Source organism: Harpia harpyja, chromosome 8 (assembly GCF_026419915.1).
Source record: "Harpia harpyja isolate bHarHar1 chromosome 8, bHarHar1 primary haplotype, whole genome shotgun sequence".
Classification (NCBI taxonomy): domain Eukaryota; kingdom Metazoa; phylum Chordata; class Aves; order Accipitriformes; family Accipitridae; genus Harpia; species Harpia harpyja.
This window is the reverse complement of record NC_068947.1, coordinates 6452589-6470126: the sequence shown is the minus strand read 5'-3', so window position 1 is coordinate 6470126 and position 17538 is coordinate 6452589. Positions and strand designations below refer to the sequence as shown.

Here is a 17538-nt window from a genome sequence, read left to right as displayed (position 1 = left end):
GTGCACAACTTTTCCTGCTCCTAGTATAACTTCTTCCTTTTATTTTCCATTTCACTGCCCCTAAACTGTGAGGTGGTCACTGGAGCTGTAACTAGAGCATTTTGACAAATGAGCCATCATCTGACAGAACCAAAAAAAAAAGTGACCCATTTCTCAGGAGTTAAGGGACTTAAGAACAGCTGCCCACATTTAAGTGGAAACTTTGTAGTTTGGTGTTACATGGAAACAAATATAAACAGGTGGTACTTGTACAACCAGTATCTTTCAAACAAATATGAGCAGAAAATATTTGTCATCATTCCTTTTTTTTTAATGCAGCTGAACTATATGAAGGGTTTGGTTTCATATTACTGGGCAAAGTTAAATGCATTAGATTGGTAGTGTTTACAATGTTACATATTATGTGTATTAGTATCTGTTATGACCCCTTAACATTAGTTTTTAATTACGGAATAAAACTGATGCAAATTAATTTGCCTTCTAGTGCATGTTTTCTAATTTAAGATTTCCTGACAGAAAGCTAACTGCCCTTTCGTGCAAGTAGGTTGTGATGAATTACATTCTAGTTTGAAAATTATTATAAACGGTAAAAATAACAATTGGTAATTTAGTGCTATTACCATGCGTTTATTGCGTCTCAAGGAATAAATTTTCAGAATGGAGGCAGAGTAACATATAGTAATAGTAACATTTTTATATATTTGCCATCATTCAATTCCCTCATAAAATTGACCATTCGTTTCTTTTCTTCATTCAGCCTGACTTACAGGGAGCCATAAGTTCATTCTGTTTAGGATCCTTTCTGATTTTGATATTGACTTCTGCAGATATCTTATTCACACAGCATGAGGCAGGTAAAACAATTTGGTTTGAGTTGTGTATAGTGTTATTTTTTTCTGAAGGTCAGCCTATGATCAGAAGGGAGCAGTTTCTCATTATTTTCTATTGCTACTCCAAACAGTCCTTACTGAAGTCTTTCAAACAATGTGTGACCTCTGTTTTTATACTTCTCTCAGATTTCGCAGGCTGTCACTACCACTCAGACATCACTAACACAGACAACTGTAATGGAAACTGTAACTATGGTGACCACAAGAGAACAAATCCTGGTTAAGCATGCTAAAGAGGAACTCCCACCACCTCCACCCCACAAAAAAAGGCAACTCCTTGTGGATTCAGAAATTAGGAAGAGGTGAGAATCATTAAGAGACAGAGGGAGAATACTGATAGAGTTTGGATGAGAATGCAAAAATAGTTATTTGACTGCAATAGTTTGCTGTATACTTTTTTTGAGGTTAAAATTATATTTCTGTCCTCTATTAAGGTGCAAATTGATTATTATCTTTCCTTACTTAGGATGAGTTATGATTTTTTTTGTGCTTCTAGTCCTACTATTTTGCAGTATAGAATGCTAATCATTACATCAATACCATTGTAATTATGTGATAATAATTATAGTCAGTAGAAGTCCTCATGTATGGCATTGTGGGGGTCCCTCTTGACTATAATCTTGAAACTTGAAGGATAAGATGCGTTCCATTAGTTCTCAGCCTTTAAAATTCCTTAAAAAGAATTTTTTAATAGATAGAATACTAGTAGTGCAGATAGTGCCTGGTTTCTAAAGTTCAAGTTTTATTCTTTCTGGCTTGTCATTCAGCAGTAGAAATTACGGTTCTGCAGAGGCAGAGTTAATATTTGGTGAAACATGCAGTATCATTATTTTCAGATTTCTTCCTGTGTAACTCAAGTACATTTAGACTAATACTGAACACTTGTTAAAGTCACAAGGAAAATTTGTGATGAGTTTAAGCAGGATTGGTTTGAGCACTAAATTTCTGAATGAGGTGCTAAGAAGCTAGACTTCAAACACTCATAGTAGTGTTTGTTTTGGAAATTTTTTTTGATATTCAGATAAATGTATGAATTGCAAGGTAACAGATTCAAGGACTGAAAGGAACGTGAAACTGCATTCAGTAACTCATTTCTATAGAAAATATCTTTGTTTAGTTCAATGTGTTTTTAATGATAAGTTATTTTCTTGTAAAATAATAGTCTTTAACTTATTGAGAAGGATGAAATATACCAATAGGAGAAATCTGACTTTTTTTTAATTGAAGGAGTATGTCATTGAAAAAACAGATACTTGGAGGCACCTTTTTTTATACACAGGCATCTGAAGTGGGATTTATCTTACCCCTTTTCGACTGTTCTGAAAGTAAGGTTTCTGGTTTAGCCTCATTATTTAAGAATGCTGTATGTGATGTAAGAAGAGTGATTCACCCCCATTTTGTTAAATTGGATACCTACTCTTCCTATAAAAAGTGCTTAGGCTAAATAAGTAACTTCGTTAGCTAAATTTCAATTAATTGAATCTAATCTCCAAAGTCCTGATTGGGAATCTGTTTTTTCATGTATCCTAGGTTACCATTAAATAATAGTGAGAGTTACATTTTGCTAATATATTCCTAAGCACTCAAAATAATGCACAGCGATGACTATCAGCAGTCTCGCAATTCTTGAATTTGTTCAAGGAATTGTTGGATGGCAGTGTTTTTACTTAACAGACATTATAAGCATTAATACTCCTGTTAATACTTCAGTAGTAATGTGCAAAGATCTCAAACGGGATCAAGGCCTTGTTGTCTTATATGCAAGAGTAAACCTATATTAAGGCATGGTCCCTGCCTTGAAAATATTGGTATTCTTAATCTGGAAACTGAAGAAGTAGGAATGAAAATTCCCCTGAAATTTTAAAGTGTTTCAATAGTTGGTATTTTAAAACTTTTCGCTTTTTTTTTTTCCCCAAACTGAATGTTTTAGGAATCATCTTACTTGACATAAATATCAGGAAGTGAAATGTGAGTCTACTGTTTTAAAGGAAAGAATTATCTTAGTTAAAACTATATGAAGTAAAGTGATTTTTTTTAAACTTATGTTTTACGATTCTTCAAGAAAGTTGTTGCTATAAATAGCTATGCATTATAAAATTGGACACCAATTTGCAGCAGTAGTTCCCTTCTCAGCTACTAAGTATGTAATGTTGGTCTACGTTTTCCTGCTTGCTTGTATTCTTTTGATTTGCCTTAATACTGAAAGTAAAATTGGCAGAGTACAGCAGACTACAGACTTCTAAGTCATCATGTGAGGAAACTACCGGTAGGCAGGAATTAGCTGGATTATAGGAATTATTTATGTTCAGAAATACCTCATTTTAAACAAAGTGAGAATTATAAATTCTTTTAAGTGTTTCAGCTGTTGTCTGTCTAAAGCATTGCAACTAGCAAGGTTATATATAAATTTGATAGATCCTTGTACAGAAGATGGGATATATTACCAAATTTGAGACTATGTTTGTTTGCAGCTGTATTATTGGCAGATCTGCTACCAAATTTGCAGAGTGTTAATGTTTTTTACCATTCCATACTAGATTTCGAGGGGTTTTGATTTATGTTTTTTGCTATCTAAAAGATAACTCATTCACCATTTAAGCTCTGTTTAACTTTATAGATAAGAGTCAAGATATGAACCTTGGAACAATCTGTAGTTCTCAGTCTTTGTCTAGGATGACTTTAGATAATTGAATAAGTCATGATTTCTTATATATACTTAAAATCAGAGTCCTTTTCATTGCTGCGCTGGTTAGATTTTTATTTTGATCTGGTAGGAAAGCAAGCTGAATTCTAGCAGGAGGAAGGGAATTCATTGTTTAATACACTTCAGTATGGTCAAACTAGCTGGAATATTGCTTTGTGTGCAGGAGTTACTAGATTTGTTTTAATAATGCAATCATACCATCACATGAAAACTAGTTCAGTATGACTGTTCACTGAATACTTGTGAGTGCACCTACAATATGGTAATGTGCAAAAGTAAATGATGTTAGAAATGTCCACAGCTGTGCAGCAGGATGAATGATAGTTACATTATCTGAAGGCAACGTTTTTCCATTTAGATAATTTTTTTTTGGCATTTTTAACTGAACAGCCAAAAAAGGATTTACGTACCTTGCCTCTCTAGAAAGTCCAGGCGGGTGTTCCAGAGTGGGAGGACCAGTCAATAAATAGCTTCAGAGAAATGCCTTTTGGGAGGAAACTTGGGGGAAGGAGTTTCAACTTAGAATAACAGTTATTCTGTTATTCTGTGCCTACTTTTATTAAAACACAAAAATGCAGTCTTAGAAACTAATACGTTTGACAGTATGCTGTTGTCTTTCTCCAGCATAATGAATTTATACTGAACATAAGGATAACAATTGTAGAAGAAAACTCATCTTAAAATTTGGGTGCTCAGCTAAAATATCTATGTGCATTGGTGACTAGACACCTTTTTCATCAATGCATTTTTGCTGGGAGAACTTCATGGTTGCATTCCCAAACAGTCAGTTATTTTCTGGGTCCATTGCTGGCTGCAAGATCTTTCAGGGGGTTTTGTGTATATTTAGTTGTACTTACACCCACGGACAAAGCAAGCCATAGTACTGCATAGCTTTTGGGATTTGAAATAAACTAAGAGAATGGGGATTCTCAGCCTACCTCTCCTACATTGTTCTATATTGTAAGTGTGTGTGTTTATGTTCAAAATTTTCCCTGAGCACTTAATGACTAAGAGTTGATGATTCTGTACTGCTTAGTTTTTGTTTGATTAAAAAACCCCAGCAATTATTGAATGCTTGCCAGGAGCTTCTGAAGGTGCATAACCAGCTTGCTTTGGCCACTTTCTGCAGCCACGGTACAACACACTGCATGCTCTTGCCTGGTATTTTGGGGGCCAGGGGGGAAAGGCACATTGAGGGTTGGGGCTTTTTTGAGGTGGTGAACAATGCTTCCAGGTTTTGTCAGCTTCTTTCATCTGTTCTCAAGGTTTAGTCAGCGTTGTTGCTGTAGAAGAATATGCCTGAAATAAATGCATCAGGCTCCATTGCCACGTGTTTGGAAAGATTTGTGCTCCAGATTTGCTTTCCTGTGGTCTCAATGTTTTAGAAAGACTAGAGGATGTCTTAACGATGCACTGCACCTGCAGTGTGAATTGCTAGGTGCTTAGTTTCAAGGAGGAAGAAAGAGTAGTTTGGCTACTCTGTGAATATTGTGTTAGTGGACTGCGTTACAGTATGGTCTCCAGCTACTTAGCTGAGGAGAAACAACGGATGGCTAAGATTAAAGCATCAAGCTCTCTAGAATGCTTTTTATTTTTACATTTCCAAGTTCTTTGGAAGGATTAGAAGTATGAGAATCTCCATTTAAACTGAAGAAATTGAGGAGAAGCAATTGGACTTGTAGACCAATAGCATACACAGGAGTGAATGTCAAATTTCCATTGCCCCAATTCACTTCGCATAAATGCATGAGAAAGAAGCTGTTGATTTTTTTCTTGCCTCCTAAAGCAACTTTTTACTGTAAGTGGTGAAAAGCAGAGATAAGAAACAGATTACTTTTTTTTTTCTTCCTCGTCCACCCTGCAAAAAAATCTAGAACTACTGCAAATATAATGCTTCAAAATGTCAGAATAATTCAGGCATGTGCTAAGTTCTGTTGCTGGTCATAGGAAAGCTCCTTTTCCCAAATGAATTAATTTGAAACTGAGAAGGAAGAAATACTTAGAGCTGTATAATAAAGGTCTGGAAAGTATCTATTAGGACTAGAGATAAATGTAACACAGCTGAAATCTTAGGACAAAATAAACAACCCTGTAAATGGGAGAAAGGGTTGCAAGGTAACATTTTCATTTTCATGGTATTTACATATTCTGGGAAAAACAGGTCAGTTGTGTAGCATAGAAAAATCTGAAAATAACTCTTGTTCACTGTAGGTTTTCAAATAGCAAACAGGTTAGAGCTGCTTAACATTTAATTTAAACATATTTGAAATATTAATGTTCTTGAATAATATCTCAAGATATCTTTCTTTGCCATTTAGTAAATAACTTTGCACATGCTTCCTAATGTTTCCAAGGAAAGTCTATTTGTCATAACATTATTATGGATATAATGTTAGTCTTCAGATTTGAAAGAGACTTTATGCCCTTTGAAGAGAAAGGCATGTTAAAATAGGATAGTTGCTCCATCTAGTGTTTTTTTTCATTTAACAAGTGTTAACAATTTTTTGAAAAGAGAGTATCCGTCATTTCTTTGAAAATTACTATATTTGGTATTCTAATGCTTCATTACTTAGAAAAGTTCGGATTTTTGTAGAAAAATATATCAAAGGAAAAATCATAATGACTTATTCAAAGTATTTTTTGATAGCTATTGTTTCAAATATCCCACTGCTGTCCATTTACAGCAACTCCATTGGGCTGTTTGACCCTTATCCTCTCATTGAAATGCAGCTTTTGCTCTTGTATTGTTGTCTAACGTTACTTAGCAAATCGAAAAAGAGGAAAGCAATGTCTTCAGTTTTCCTGGTGGTCCTTAGTTTCAGTGTTGTATCTGTGTAGCCAGTGCCAGAGGAAAGGAAAAGGTAACATTGAGATGCAACAGGACAGTTTTCTGTTGCTTAGAGGAAGAATAATTTATAAACATTTTCATTTAGAGTGTAAGAAGTAGTATGGGTATCTTGAGGTCTGTAAACATGGACACTTTATAACTCCTTAGTGCTCGTTGGTTTTTAACCCTTTTTCTTGTTTGTGAAGCGAGAAATGGCATAGGGACAAACACACTGAGAATATATATTCTTCCTCACATTTAGTGTCTGAAATTGCCTCCTGCAGTATAGGAGTGGTACCAGCTGGCACTCGCTGGAAGACATGATGACTGGATTTAAAACTACTTTGCGTCTCTAGCCACTGGCTGTTTGCTGAAGGCAAATGGTGTTAATGAACATACTCTACAACAACCTCTAGATTTTCATTTGCCTTAGCCATAAGTGATTTGCTTACATATGAGAAATGCAGTGGATCTATCAGAATTTCTGCAAAGCATTCCATATTAAAATTCAGGAATTACTGCTCAGGCTGGGGAAGGGTATGGTTTATAACCATACCTTACCAGTGGTAAGATGGATAGTTGGCTAAAGAAGGAGAATTGTGAGGCTAATAAGATGATGTTAGTGATGTTTCTGAAGGAGATTTACACTTGGGATTGATCTAGTATTTTCTTTAACGCCTTGATGCGCACTACAGAAATGTGCTGGTCATAATGTTGATGAGGCTAAACTGAATAGTATCACAAGTGTAGAGGGAGGTCCAGAATGTAATTCAGAAAGGAAATAAAATTATTTGAGGACTGAACTAAAAAAAATAGGAAGGGAAGAATATTTAATAGAACAAATAAGCTGTTGAAGTAGGAGATAAGAACAAAGCTATTTATCAACTAATGGCTCATCAACTACAAATATAGAGGAGGAAGACAGACAGCAGGGAATTATTTCATCACAGAATAATTCTGCCAAGGGGCATCATATACTGTAAAGTTGTTCTTTGGCATGTTCTAGGCAATAAAGAGCTACAAGCTGAGGAAGACCGCTGGTGAGCTGGGCATTTCAGTCCAGCCATGGAAATGCAGTAATTCAGTAATGTGGTTCTTGGAGCAGAGCTGTATCGTTCCTGGCCAGCTCAATATGTAGGCAAACGGTCTTATGTCTGCCCAAGATACACAGTGGTGACATGCCCAGTGTGGTGGTGGTTGGGGAGGGAAGGAAAAAACAAATAAACAAAGGAAATTGTGAGGCAATTTTTATCTGTTGAAAGAATGAAGTACAGAAACCGCTGTCCAGTCATGGTAGCAGTAACACAGTAGCAGTTTGAAGATGAAATTAATTCGGTCTAGAGAAAAGATTATACACCGTGACAGCCACATGACAGGAGGGTACTCCATGACTTGTGTTCCTTTGTGAACTTGTACAACATTCAAGTTGTTCGTATAAATATGTGGAAGGTCGGTGCACGCACATTACTTCACTGTCATCATCTTACTGTGGCAATGTGTAAGAAAAGGAAAAATTATGCGTTTAAAATATACCATTGTCTTTCACTAGATGATGTTGGCTGTAAGAACCACAATAGGCCTTCGTAAGGTACGTTGTGCAAATGGAAGGTTTATAGTCAGTCAGGCCTTTGATTATTAATAAAAATTGCATTTGTTTTTATTGTGAAATGAAACAAATTAATGCTTGCTGTTACTTAGTGGCTTCCAGAAGGTATTTGATCTGATAGGAAGCTTGTAGTAGGACTTGAGTATCATACTCTGCTGGGTATTTGGGTTAGAAATTCCGTGCACAGAAAAAGAAAAACAAAATGCAACTAAGTTGTGAAATACCTTAAAGGAGAGGTTTATCATGTATTTAATACAGAAAAGGAAGGGAAAGCTAGAGCAAGGAATCCTTTTAGAACAAGTACATGTGGTGATCTCAGCAAGAGAGTTTTGAATGGGAAGCTGAAGTGGGCATATGGCTTAGTATGATCCAGAAAATCAATTTGTGGGGGACTTCCATGAAAGTTTGAATGGCATGGATTAAAAATGTGAAGATGGTTTTTCAAACGTGCTCTGGAGTAAAAAGAGACTGTATTTAAATTCAGCTGAAATGTGCTAGCCTGTAGAGAGAGGGCAGTGAGAGCAGTAAAAGATAGCATCTCTCTTGTGGAATAGCAGAAGGAAAGACTAATTGGAAAACTAAACCATGAGTGCTGCATAAAGAATAAATCCTCTGCTGCAGATTGAATTTTTAGGTGGGGAGCAAGCTAACGTGCACATTGAAATAAGGTAATTATTTAGAGTAATTGTCTCAAGTGATTTGGTTTTAGTGTCTTCCATGGATTTATTTTAACAAATTCTACATGCACTCAACTTTACTGGGGCAGAAAGGTAATATTGCATTACTTTTTATGTCAAAAGTATTGTTGTACTTGGGAGATTTAAAGACCGTATTGATCCTTTGATATCAATCTAGAGTTAATATAGTTTGTAACTGCAGCTGGGCTCAGAAAGGAAATGTCCAATCATCATAGCGGAATGATTAAATGCCACATTCTACCTGTATTTCCTGGTTTTATACAAGATGAACATAAGAGAGAGGATTTTTTTTTTTCCAAGGTAATTGAAAAATGTCTTTATGTTAAGGATATTTATGTGCTGCAAAAAGCTACTTAGAATTAACTTTCATGTCTTTTAATCCTTTTCTGCCCCCTCTTTATAGCCCTATTTTGGGCAGGAGGCTTTGTTTGTGGAGTTATATTTATCTCCAGAAGAAACTGCAAGTGACAGAGCAATCTGTTATCTGAGATCAGCTCTGTCAAGACACTGTCTGCTGTGGCTGATACTTACCACCAGCTGATGAATCTCTGGGCCACGGAATATGCTCCTGATTATTATGTTGTACTATCAGAACTGTCCCAAATTCTTCCGTTCTTCTTCCAGGGAGGATGTTGCAGAGGGGAGGGCTAAGTCCTTTTGTTTAGGAAATGAAGAAATGATCACTGGTAAACATTTTGCTCTGTGAATTTCCATCCTATACCAGGCTAATACCAGGCTATTCTTCGGAAAGTTGGTCTCACTGGTCCTACTTACTCACAGCTTGAGAATGCAGCGAACACCAAAAGTGATACAATTTTACCTGTAGCCAAGGGAGTTTAGTACTGAGGGACTGGTAAAGTCATCTTTGTTGTTATCAGATGTCTGATGTTCTGTGGTAATTAAATATGCAGTTACTTTATGCAGAACAGAGGGATAACATTATACTTCAAGAATTACAATTGATTTGATGTCATGCAGGATCAGAAATAAAGCTGAGGTAGGAAGCTCTTAAGTGGCAGTGCAGTTTGTTTTTGGGGATTAGAATCTGGTACCAGCACAGAGATTCCCTGAACCATCTGGGAATTTTCTTCTGTATTCCACCTCTGAACTTGTAATTCGTTATAAAATGAAGATTTCCGCACCTTCCATTACTTCACAATTGTATTTTTTCTCCTTTAACGAGTGTTCAAATAGTATTATTAGGAATTGCTTTATCAAAATTATTCCTAAGAGTTTATAACTTGAATATAGAATATTGGGCTGGGATTAAGGCAGTGTGTGATTCTTCTTTCTTCTGCTTTCATTATTTATTACTCAGTCTTTCACACTGTGTTGTTAAATGGAGTCACAAAGATCACAGTGGAGAAGAAAAAAAGGGAGGCATAAATATTAGATCAAACATGGAACTCTGTCTTTTATTCAGTTTTTGTTTCTGTATATGTAGATTTCTGTAGCGCCTGATTTTGCCTTACCTCCTTGTATGTTAGTTCTTGTATATATGGATTATATTTTTATAAAAGAATTAATTCCTCCAAAGATATAATTGTTGTTCAAGTTCTTGGTTTTAGTAGATTTGCAGTTGTATGTAAATAATCCAACCTGTATTTACAAAGCAAACTGAAAGATACAGCTAATTATTTTTTTCTAGGTCTTTCTGTTCCATTGCTTTCATTGTATTGTTGCAAAAAGAAAATCAGTTACAGACTAGATATAAATATTAGAACATATAGTGCAATAAAGAAATGCAATCAAGAATACAATGTGGCACAACTGAGAAAAAACATTGTCTTAAGCCTCTTGTTTGAAAAACTACAGTAGATACTGAATCACAGTTTGATTTTCTACACATCAGTAATTTAAATATCTGTGTATGGTAACCTTCCTTTTGAGCTGCTACCTTCTGAATAGGTAACAAAAATTAAAATCAGTTTTAAAGAAGTTGGTGAAAGAGTCCAAACGATAATAAAAAGGACTGTAGAGTAAAAACTAGTTTAAAAGTATATACAGAGAGTTAGGGATCTTAATTTGCAGTTTCTAAAGTTCTAGCTGTAGGAAAATTATAATTTACTGAGTTTGATTAGTCATTACATTATGCAACAAATTTGAGTCAGTTGGAAGAGACTCCTTTCTAATGGTTAAATTTCCTGCTTGAATATCCTTAATGTTGCCAGCACAAGCTGGGGCAGAAATCGTGCAGGTATGAAGGCTGGATTTGGTCAGCCAGGTAGGCTGAGCCAACAGGACTTGTGGTACACTCTCCTCACTGAGAGCCACTCGTTTCATGCCTTCCAAAAACATCAGCTTGTACAATTAGAATCCTTATTGTGAACATTGTTGCATCTGTTCAGCTGTCACATCAGGGTCTTAAAAATGAAAAAGTATTTCTATGTTTCCAAATTTTATAGTGAATGGTTTCATGAACTATCTAATGAAATATGGGGGGTTTAAAACTGTCTTTTGCGGAGAGAAATTGCTGCTTTGTCACTTGTTTAAACCACCAGTTAAACGTGTTTACTGTCAATCCTATTTTCAGAAACTCTGTGGAAATGAAACGTCTTATTGCAATTCTCTGTCTCTTAGGTTTGACTCGGATACAACAGAGCTCCATAGCTGGATGACCCGCTCCGAAGCAGTGCTTCAGAGTCCCGAGTTTGCAATATATCGAAAAGAAGGCAATCTCTCAGATCTCAGAGAAAGAGTCAATGTAGGAGAAAGTACTCGTATATATGTCTGTTAGTTTGTATTAGCTTGTCAAAGTGCTTTCAAAGTCCAAGTGTAAATGAGTTCAAATGTAGACTGACAAGCACCGGTGGTCCGTACGTCCAAGAGAAATTTAGAAGTGCTCACTATTTCTGTGAATTGCAGATTTTGGCACCAAAATTGCTCCATAGGCTGTCTGAATACAGAGATCTTTTTTATTCGTACATACTCATATTTAATTAAGGTATTCTAGATTCATGAAAGTCTTTGGTAAAGTTGAATCAAAGCCTATATATTACTTCTTAAACATGCATCACCATTCTATATTAACAGCATAATTTGAAGGATGTGAAAAGTGTCATCTTTTAGTGTATGCTAAAGGAAATTTGTATCTAATTCTTTTTACAGCGCTGTAAAATATATCTGAAAATCACCAGTCTCTTTTTTTTTCTTTTTTTTTTTTTTTTTTAAACTCTGTAGTACCATGCCTGAACTAAAAATTTTCTACTTTTGGCAAAATGAATGATTCTGCACTGCTTAAGGAGTGGCTGTGTTTGTGTATATGTTTCACGTACTCTGAATTTAGCCCTTGAAAACTAAACTATTATAAATTTTCTTCCATATTTAATTTTTGTAGACAGATGCAAAAATGCCTGTCTTTTCTGAGTAAGAGTAAGGGGAGTTTTTTTATAATTAGCTCTTATAGTATCATAGTATATCATGGAATTTCATTTAAAAATATGGTAATACATACTCCTAGAACACAAACAGATGGAACAAAGTTACTGTGTTGAAGTTAGTTTTGCTGCCATTTTTTCTCACTGTCTGCTTGTCCATCATAAATCAGCTATGATAAAATTGAGGAACACTGAATTTTGTGACTGAAAATATACATTTTAAAATTTCATGTTAAATCATAGTTTCCTTGCAATAATTTTAATTTAATTGTTAATGTTGTCGTAATATTACCGCTAATAAGTATCCATTAGAATGTAATATCCCAAATTCAGTTCATGGCACCACTTCATGTTATGTGAAAGATACATAAATATATATATATATAAAAATATATATGCAAAATGGATCAAATCTACAGAGTAGATTTGATGGGTTCAGATGCTTCCATACTGAGGTAAGGATTAATCTAATACATAAATAGATATACAGTTAATTTTCTGAATGCTTCAATCTTCATTGTAGGTAAAATTAAAAAAGAAACAAAGGAGAAAAAGAAAAAAGAAAATGCTCTTGTCACCCCTTCATATATTCATATTTTGGGGGATATAACAATTTCAAGGATGACAAATTAGCTCATCTTGACCTACATATTACGCTGGATACCTGCACTGCCAGGTTTCCCTAACCAATATGAATGTTCCACCTGATCTTGTCAGTTTCTAAGACTTGATAAAAGAATTAAAGGATCCAGGACCCATGGTTCACCTTCCTCCTTCTTTCCTTTCTTTGCTTCCGAGGAGGTGGTGATCGCTGCAACTAAAGGGGTGGAGGTAGGTGAACCACAGACCTTCCTTTGGTCCTAGCTGGAGTTCCCACTAGCTCTTGCCTTGCCTTTGTTGGTGCTGAGGAAGAACACTGGGGCTCGAGGCCACTACCTACCACATTTGTTCAGATCTCGTTTAGGTTGGTGGAAACATACATAACACTGAGGAAGCGGGAGGGAGGAAAAAGAGGTGTGGAATTTAACCAGTGCATGAGCGTTGTAAGTTGGAATTCAAGACACTGCAGATAGCAGGAGGTGTTTCAGATGTGTTTCAGGTGTTTCTTAGACCTCCTTGGCAACTGAATAACTGGATGTTTAAGAAACTGATTTCCAGCTGCTTTTCAGTAAAGTAGTGCAGAGAAAGGATCTGCTTTGTATCAAGAGGGATCTGAGACAAACCAGTAACTCTAAATAGAAATAAGAGAAATGAATGTGTATCCTTCGTTAACACTGAAAATATTTTTAAAGACCAAGACTGGTTTTTATTTCATAGAGTATCACTGCTTTTAAAATGAAGATTTTATTGAGAATATCAAGTTACATGTAGAAGTTTCTAGATTTTTTAAGGGAGAAAACATTCTGACTACATGTATGTATTTGATAGAACTCTGACAGATAGCACTTGACAAGCACTACGTGGATTCTGTGTTGAACGGTTTTCAGTTAATGGATGTCTTTGTACACGCTTTTCAAAAAAGAAAAAAGTTAAGGTTTTTAAAATGTCAGGTTTTAAAGCTTGTCCTGACCTGACTTTTCCAAGTCTGGTCTCTGTCTCCGTCCATAAAACTAACAGCCAAAGCAGGAAGTACTGTTCAGTTCACTGATTTGAGCAATTTCACTGTTGCTTGTTAACACTTTTTGTTTCTAATTCCCTCAAAATGAGCCTCACATCAATGGAAAATAAGATAGTGTGGGTTTTAATATATTATAATCTCTAGTAAAGTTGTAGAAGACATATAAAAAAAAAAGATTAAATGCCAGAAAGGAAAACAGATGTTAGCGATAATTGAAAAAGATTATATTGTACTGACATACCTAGTCATACCCCACGGTTGTACTTATACATGCATGCATGTGACCATGTGCACATGCATGCAGAAGTCCCGTCTTACCCTTACTGGCTATCATTTAGTTTTCTCCCTATATGATGATATATATATTGGTGTAGTACAGAACACCTGTGCTTGGCTAATGTCAGACCTACCATTTATTGCCCACCACGTTAGGTGCTGAGTCCTAGCTAGGGCCTTTTCCTAATGGCGTTCTTTTCTGCTGTTCTTTTGAGGACAGGCTACTATTTGGATGATTTTTTTTCTTGTTGTGGCAGCTTGCTCCTACTCATCATTTTTCTTGGATGAGGGGTCACTTCCATATGATAGAGTGGAAGTGCATCAGCTATATGATGGAGGGACGCAGACTTCAGAAGCAATGGCCACAAGGAAAGCTCTTTTGCCATCATTGATGATTCATCAAGTTCAAAAACATGCTCCCATCCCAGCTCGGAGAAGGCCTGGGGGAGACGGTGCCAAGAGTAGGCTGTATGAAATGCACTGACTGTTTGCTAAGCCAGGTGCTCTTCAGATACTGGCAGGAAATTAGCCTTTGGCAGATGTGTTACGTAGATTGAAAATATTAGACATGCACAGAAAGTCCATTCCTATGTCTGGGGAGAAACAAAAATAATTATAGCCCTTCCCTGCTACAAAAGAAAGATATTTGCCTTACCTGGCCAGAGAGACTGGATGCTATAAGTATAGAAGTTGCACTGTGGAACAGCCATACTACTCCTAAATAACGAAGCCATCCAAACATTAATGCCGTAAACATCATTACGCTGTATCACACTGTTAACGTTTTCCAGTTAGTACATATATTTTACTAAAACTAGACCTAACAATGACTCAGGCCTTTTTTGTTTTTCTTAAGCCATAATGAGCTTTCAATATTGCAAATTCAAATATATGAAGATTCAGGTGGAAAAAATTAAAACTTGCTAGATAGAAAATCCTGCTTAATAAGAAGTCAGATTTGAGACTGTACATCAATATACTGGGAATAAAACCCCTTGGAAGGAATTTTGGTTAGCCAAGAAGAAGGATCTAGAAATTCAGAATCAAAGGTAAACACAAGGAACAGATGTAAGGGAAAATGTCAAATATCCTAGACAATTAAATTTGTTCTCCTGGTATTCTCAAAAGCCCGGTTCTCGGTTGTTCATTTTGTTTTGGTGACCTTTTTCAGACATGCTTTGTTGGGCCTGGGTATTTGAAAGCTGAATCACTGTCAGAGCCACAGATGAAAATGTTGCTATCTCCTGCCCTCAGGGTTAATTGGTCAGAGTCACAGGAGGTCAGGGAGTACTGCTACCATGCATCCTTCCAGAGAGCGCTCAGAATAGGATGTTGATTTTATATGAATAACATCCAAATTCCTCAGACCATCAGTGTTTTCTAGGTTACGAAGTCATTAACTGCCAGCTAAAATCTCGGGGTCAAATAAAACGCTTAGCATTGTGAAAATAGCCTCTTCACCTTTGGCTGACATTTAGCTAAAGATGAATTTTTAGTGTTACTCAATCAGTTAAAACTAGGCTATTATACGTTTGCATTGCCAGTTATAAAATAGTCCAAAAGAAAATTAATCTCTGATTGGACAAAAGCCTGTAAAGGTAACGTTTTTTCTCATATTGGTGTATTTTTTTCTGGAAAATCTTTTACAGAAAAAAAAGAGTAAAAAAAGGGGAAAGTTATATGTTTGGAAGTATTTGGAAGGGACTTTGCCACTACCTTAACTTTTCATCAAAAGAAGCATTGATTAAAATGTACAGAATGTAAGAGTTTCAAAACTTCACAAACCTCTTCAAACTTATCCCAGCCTACTTGTGTCACGAATGAACCTGAATCGAGAGCATAGCCCCTTTCTCTAAAGGAAAAAAAGAACAAAACGGAGCCAAAGAGATAAAGGAGAGGTGTTTCCAGGACTCCTACTCCCTTCATTTCTAGACACTTTGCACATGCTGATGGCAATCTTTCTTCTGAGGGGCTTAAAAATCAAGACACAGTTTGGAGGTTCGGCAAACAATGGCAGCGTGTGCAGAGTAATGGCAGGACTATGTGATTAGTGCTATAAGTTAATCAGGGTGAATTTCCTCTTTTCTCCCCAGCTCAGGTCATTTGTCTTTGTATGAGGAACAAGAGGACAGTCTTTTCTCCTTTGGCTAGCATTGTGCTTTCTGTGTGCGAGCATATGTCTTCTTGTAACCAGGGTTGGAACTTCATTTTTATGATATAAGCCAATTACATAAAAATGAATGGAGAGAAGTAATTGACAGAAAGTTTGATATATCCCAAATTTTCATGTTTATTTAAGGGCTTCACATATAGTGCTTCTGTTTTCTATCAGGACCTGGAAACTTTAATCTTTCAGGAGAGATGGACATTTCTCCACATTTTTCTGCACACATAGCATATTGCTGGACACTGAAGGGTTCATTGCCACAGGCTTGAGTGTCATATTTTTCTATTTCAAAAAGCTGATTTTTAGTATATTGTAGGGGGTTTTTTATGATTCATTTGTGCTCGCTACAGTTACACTCATGATGATTACACATCTGGCATTACAGACGGAGTAAAATTATTTTCAGTATATTTTAGTGTTTTAATGATTCCTTTGAGTTCTCTGTAGTTAGGCTTATGCTAATTATACCTGGCATTATAGACAGAGTAGTATTAATTAAGATTCTATAAGAAATTTTGGAACTCTGCAGAGAATTAATAGACTATTTTATTTTTTTTTAAATTTGGAAAATATTTAAATTGTAGAGTGGAATGGTAGAAGATTTTATTGACCTCCAAAACCTATAAACAATTAATACAGTCAACTTTAACTCATTGGGATTAAACTTCATAATCTTTCAGTGATTATTTAGGTATCTATTAAAGATATGTTTATAAAATCCAAAATACTTCCATCCTTAATTCTTCTCTAAATATCCTTTCTTTATGTATTATATTTATACAAAATTGTATTATTGAAAGCGTTTGATAGAAGCTTTGGCATGTTATTAGAAAGCCTGATGTTTAATCATTTCTATATGCACAAATGAATGGCACTTATAAGTAGGCTGTGGAAATGTGTGAATTTAACTGAAAATCTCTCTTTAAAGTTCTGAGCATCTCCTCGCCTAGGAAAGTCCTCCAGGGAGCTGCTGCTTATTAAACTGAAGATGTTTTAAGCATCACACTTTAAAAGTTCTTTTAAGAGAGTTTATTCAAAGGTGTTTATATTAATTCTTCCCAAGCATAGCAATCTATGTGAAAAATAACATTTTCAAATGTAATTGTATAAGGTTGTTCTACTAAATGCATTCTTAGACACCTACTTGAGGTTTCTTTCTGGTTGTAAGGAACCTTTTCCCCCCGAAGAGTCAAGTCACACAGAATATACCTTTGCTTTGGAAATAATCAAGGTGATCGGGAAGCCTAGCGGGGTCAGCCAGACTGAGAAGCCATAGCCAGGGTTGTGTGTTCTTTCCATACATGTCACGTAGGATTTGCGGTGGCATATTCTTTTGTATGTGTGTATATGCTGCCGTAAAGTGAAGGACTCTGAT

At 35.8% G+C, this 17538-nt stretch overlaps 1 protein-coding gene across 14 annotated transcripts in view; it reads left to right on the top strand.

Annotated features, from left to right (window-relative positions):
• The window catches only part of DMD (dystrophin), a 1317358-nt gene that overhangs the window by 539561 nt on the left and 760259 nt on the right, over nt 1-17538 (top strand). For 10 of the 14 annotated variants that reach the window (XM_052795054.1, XM_052795067.1, XM_052795065.1 and 7 more), the window contains 3 exons: nt 1017-1192; nt 11306-11429; nt 12901-12933. In XM_052795054.1, coding sequence (XP_052651014.1) covers nt 1017-1192; nt 11306-11429; nt 12901-12933 — 333 coding nt within the window. The remainder of the gene's footprint in view (nt 1-1016; nt 1193-11305; nt 11430-12900; nt 12934-17538) is intronic. The other 4 variants (XM_052795066.1, XM_052795056.1, XM_052795083.1 and 1 more) reach the window with 2 other exon arrangements.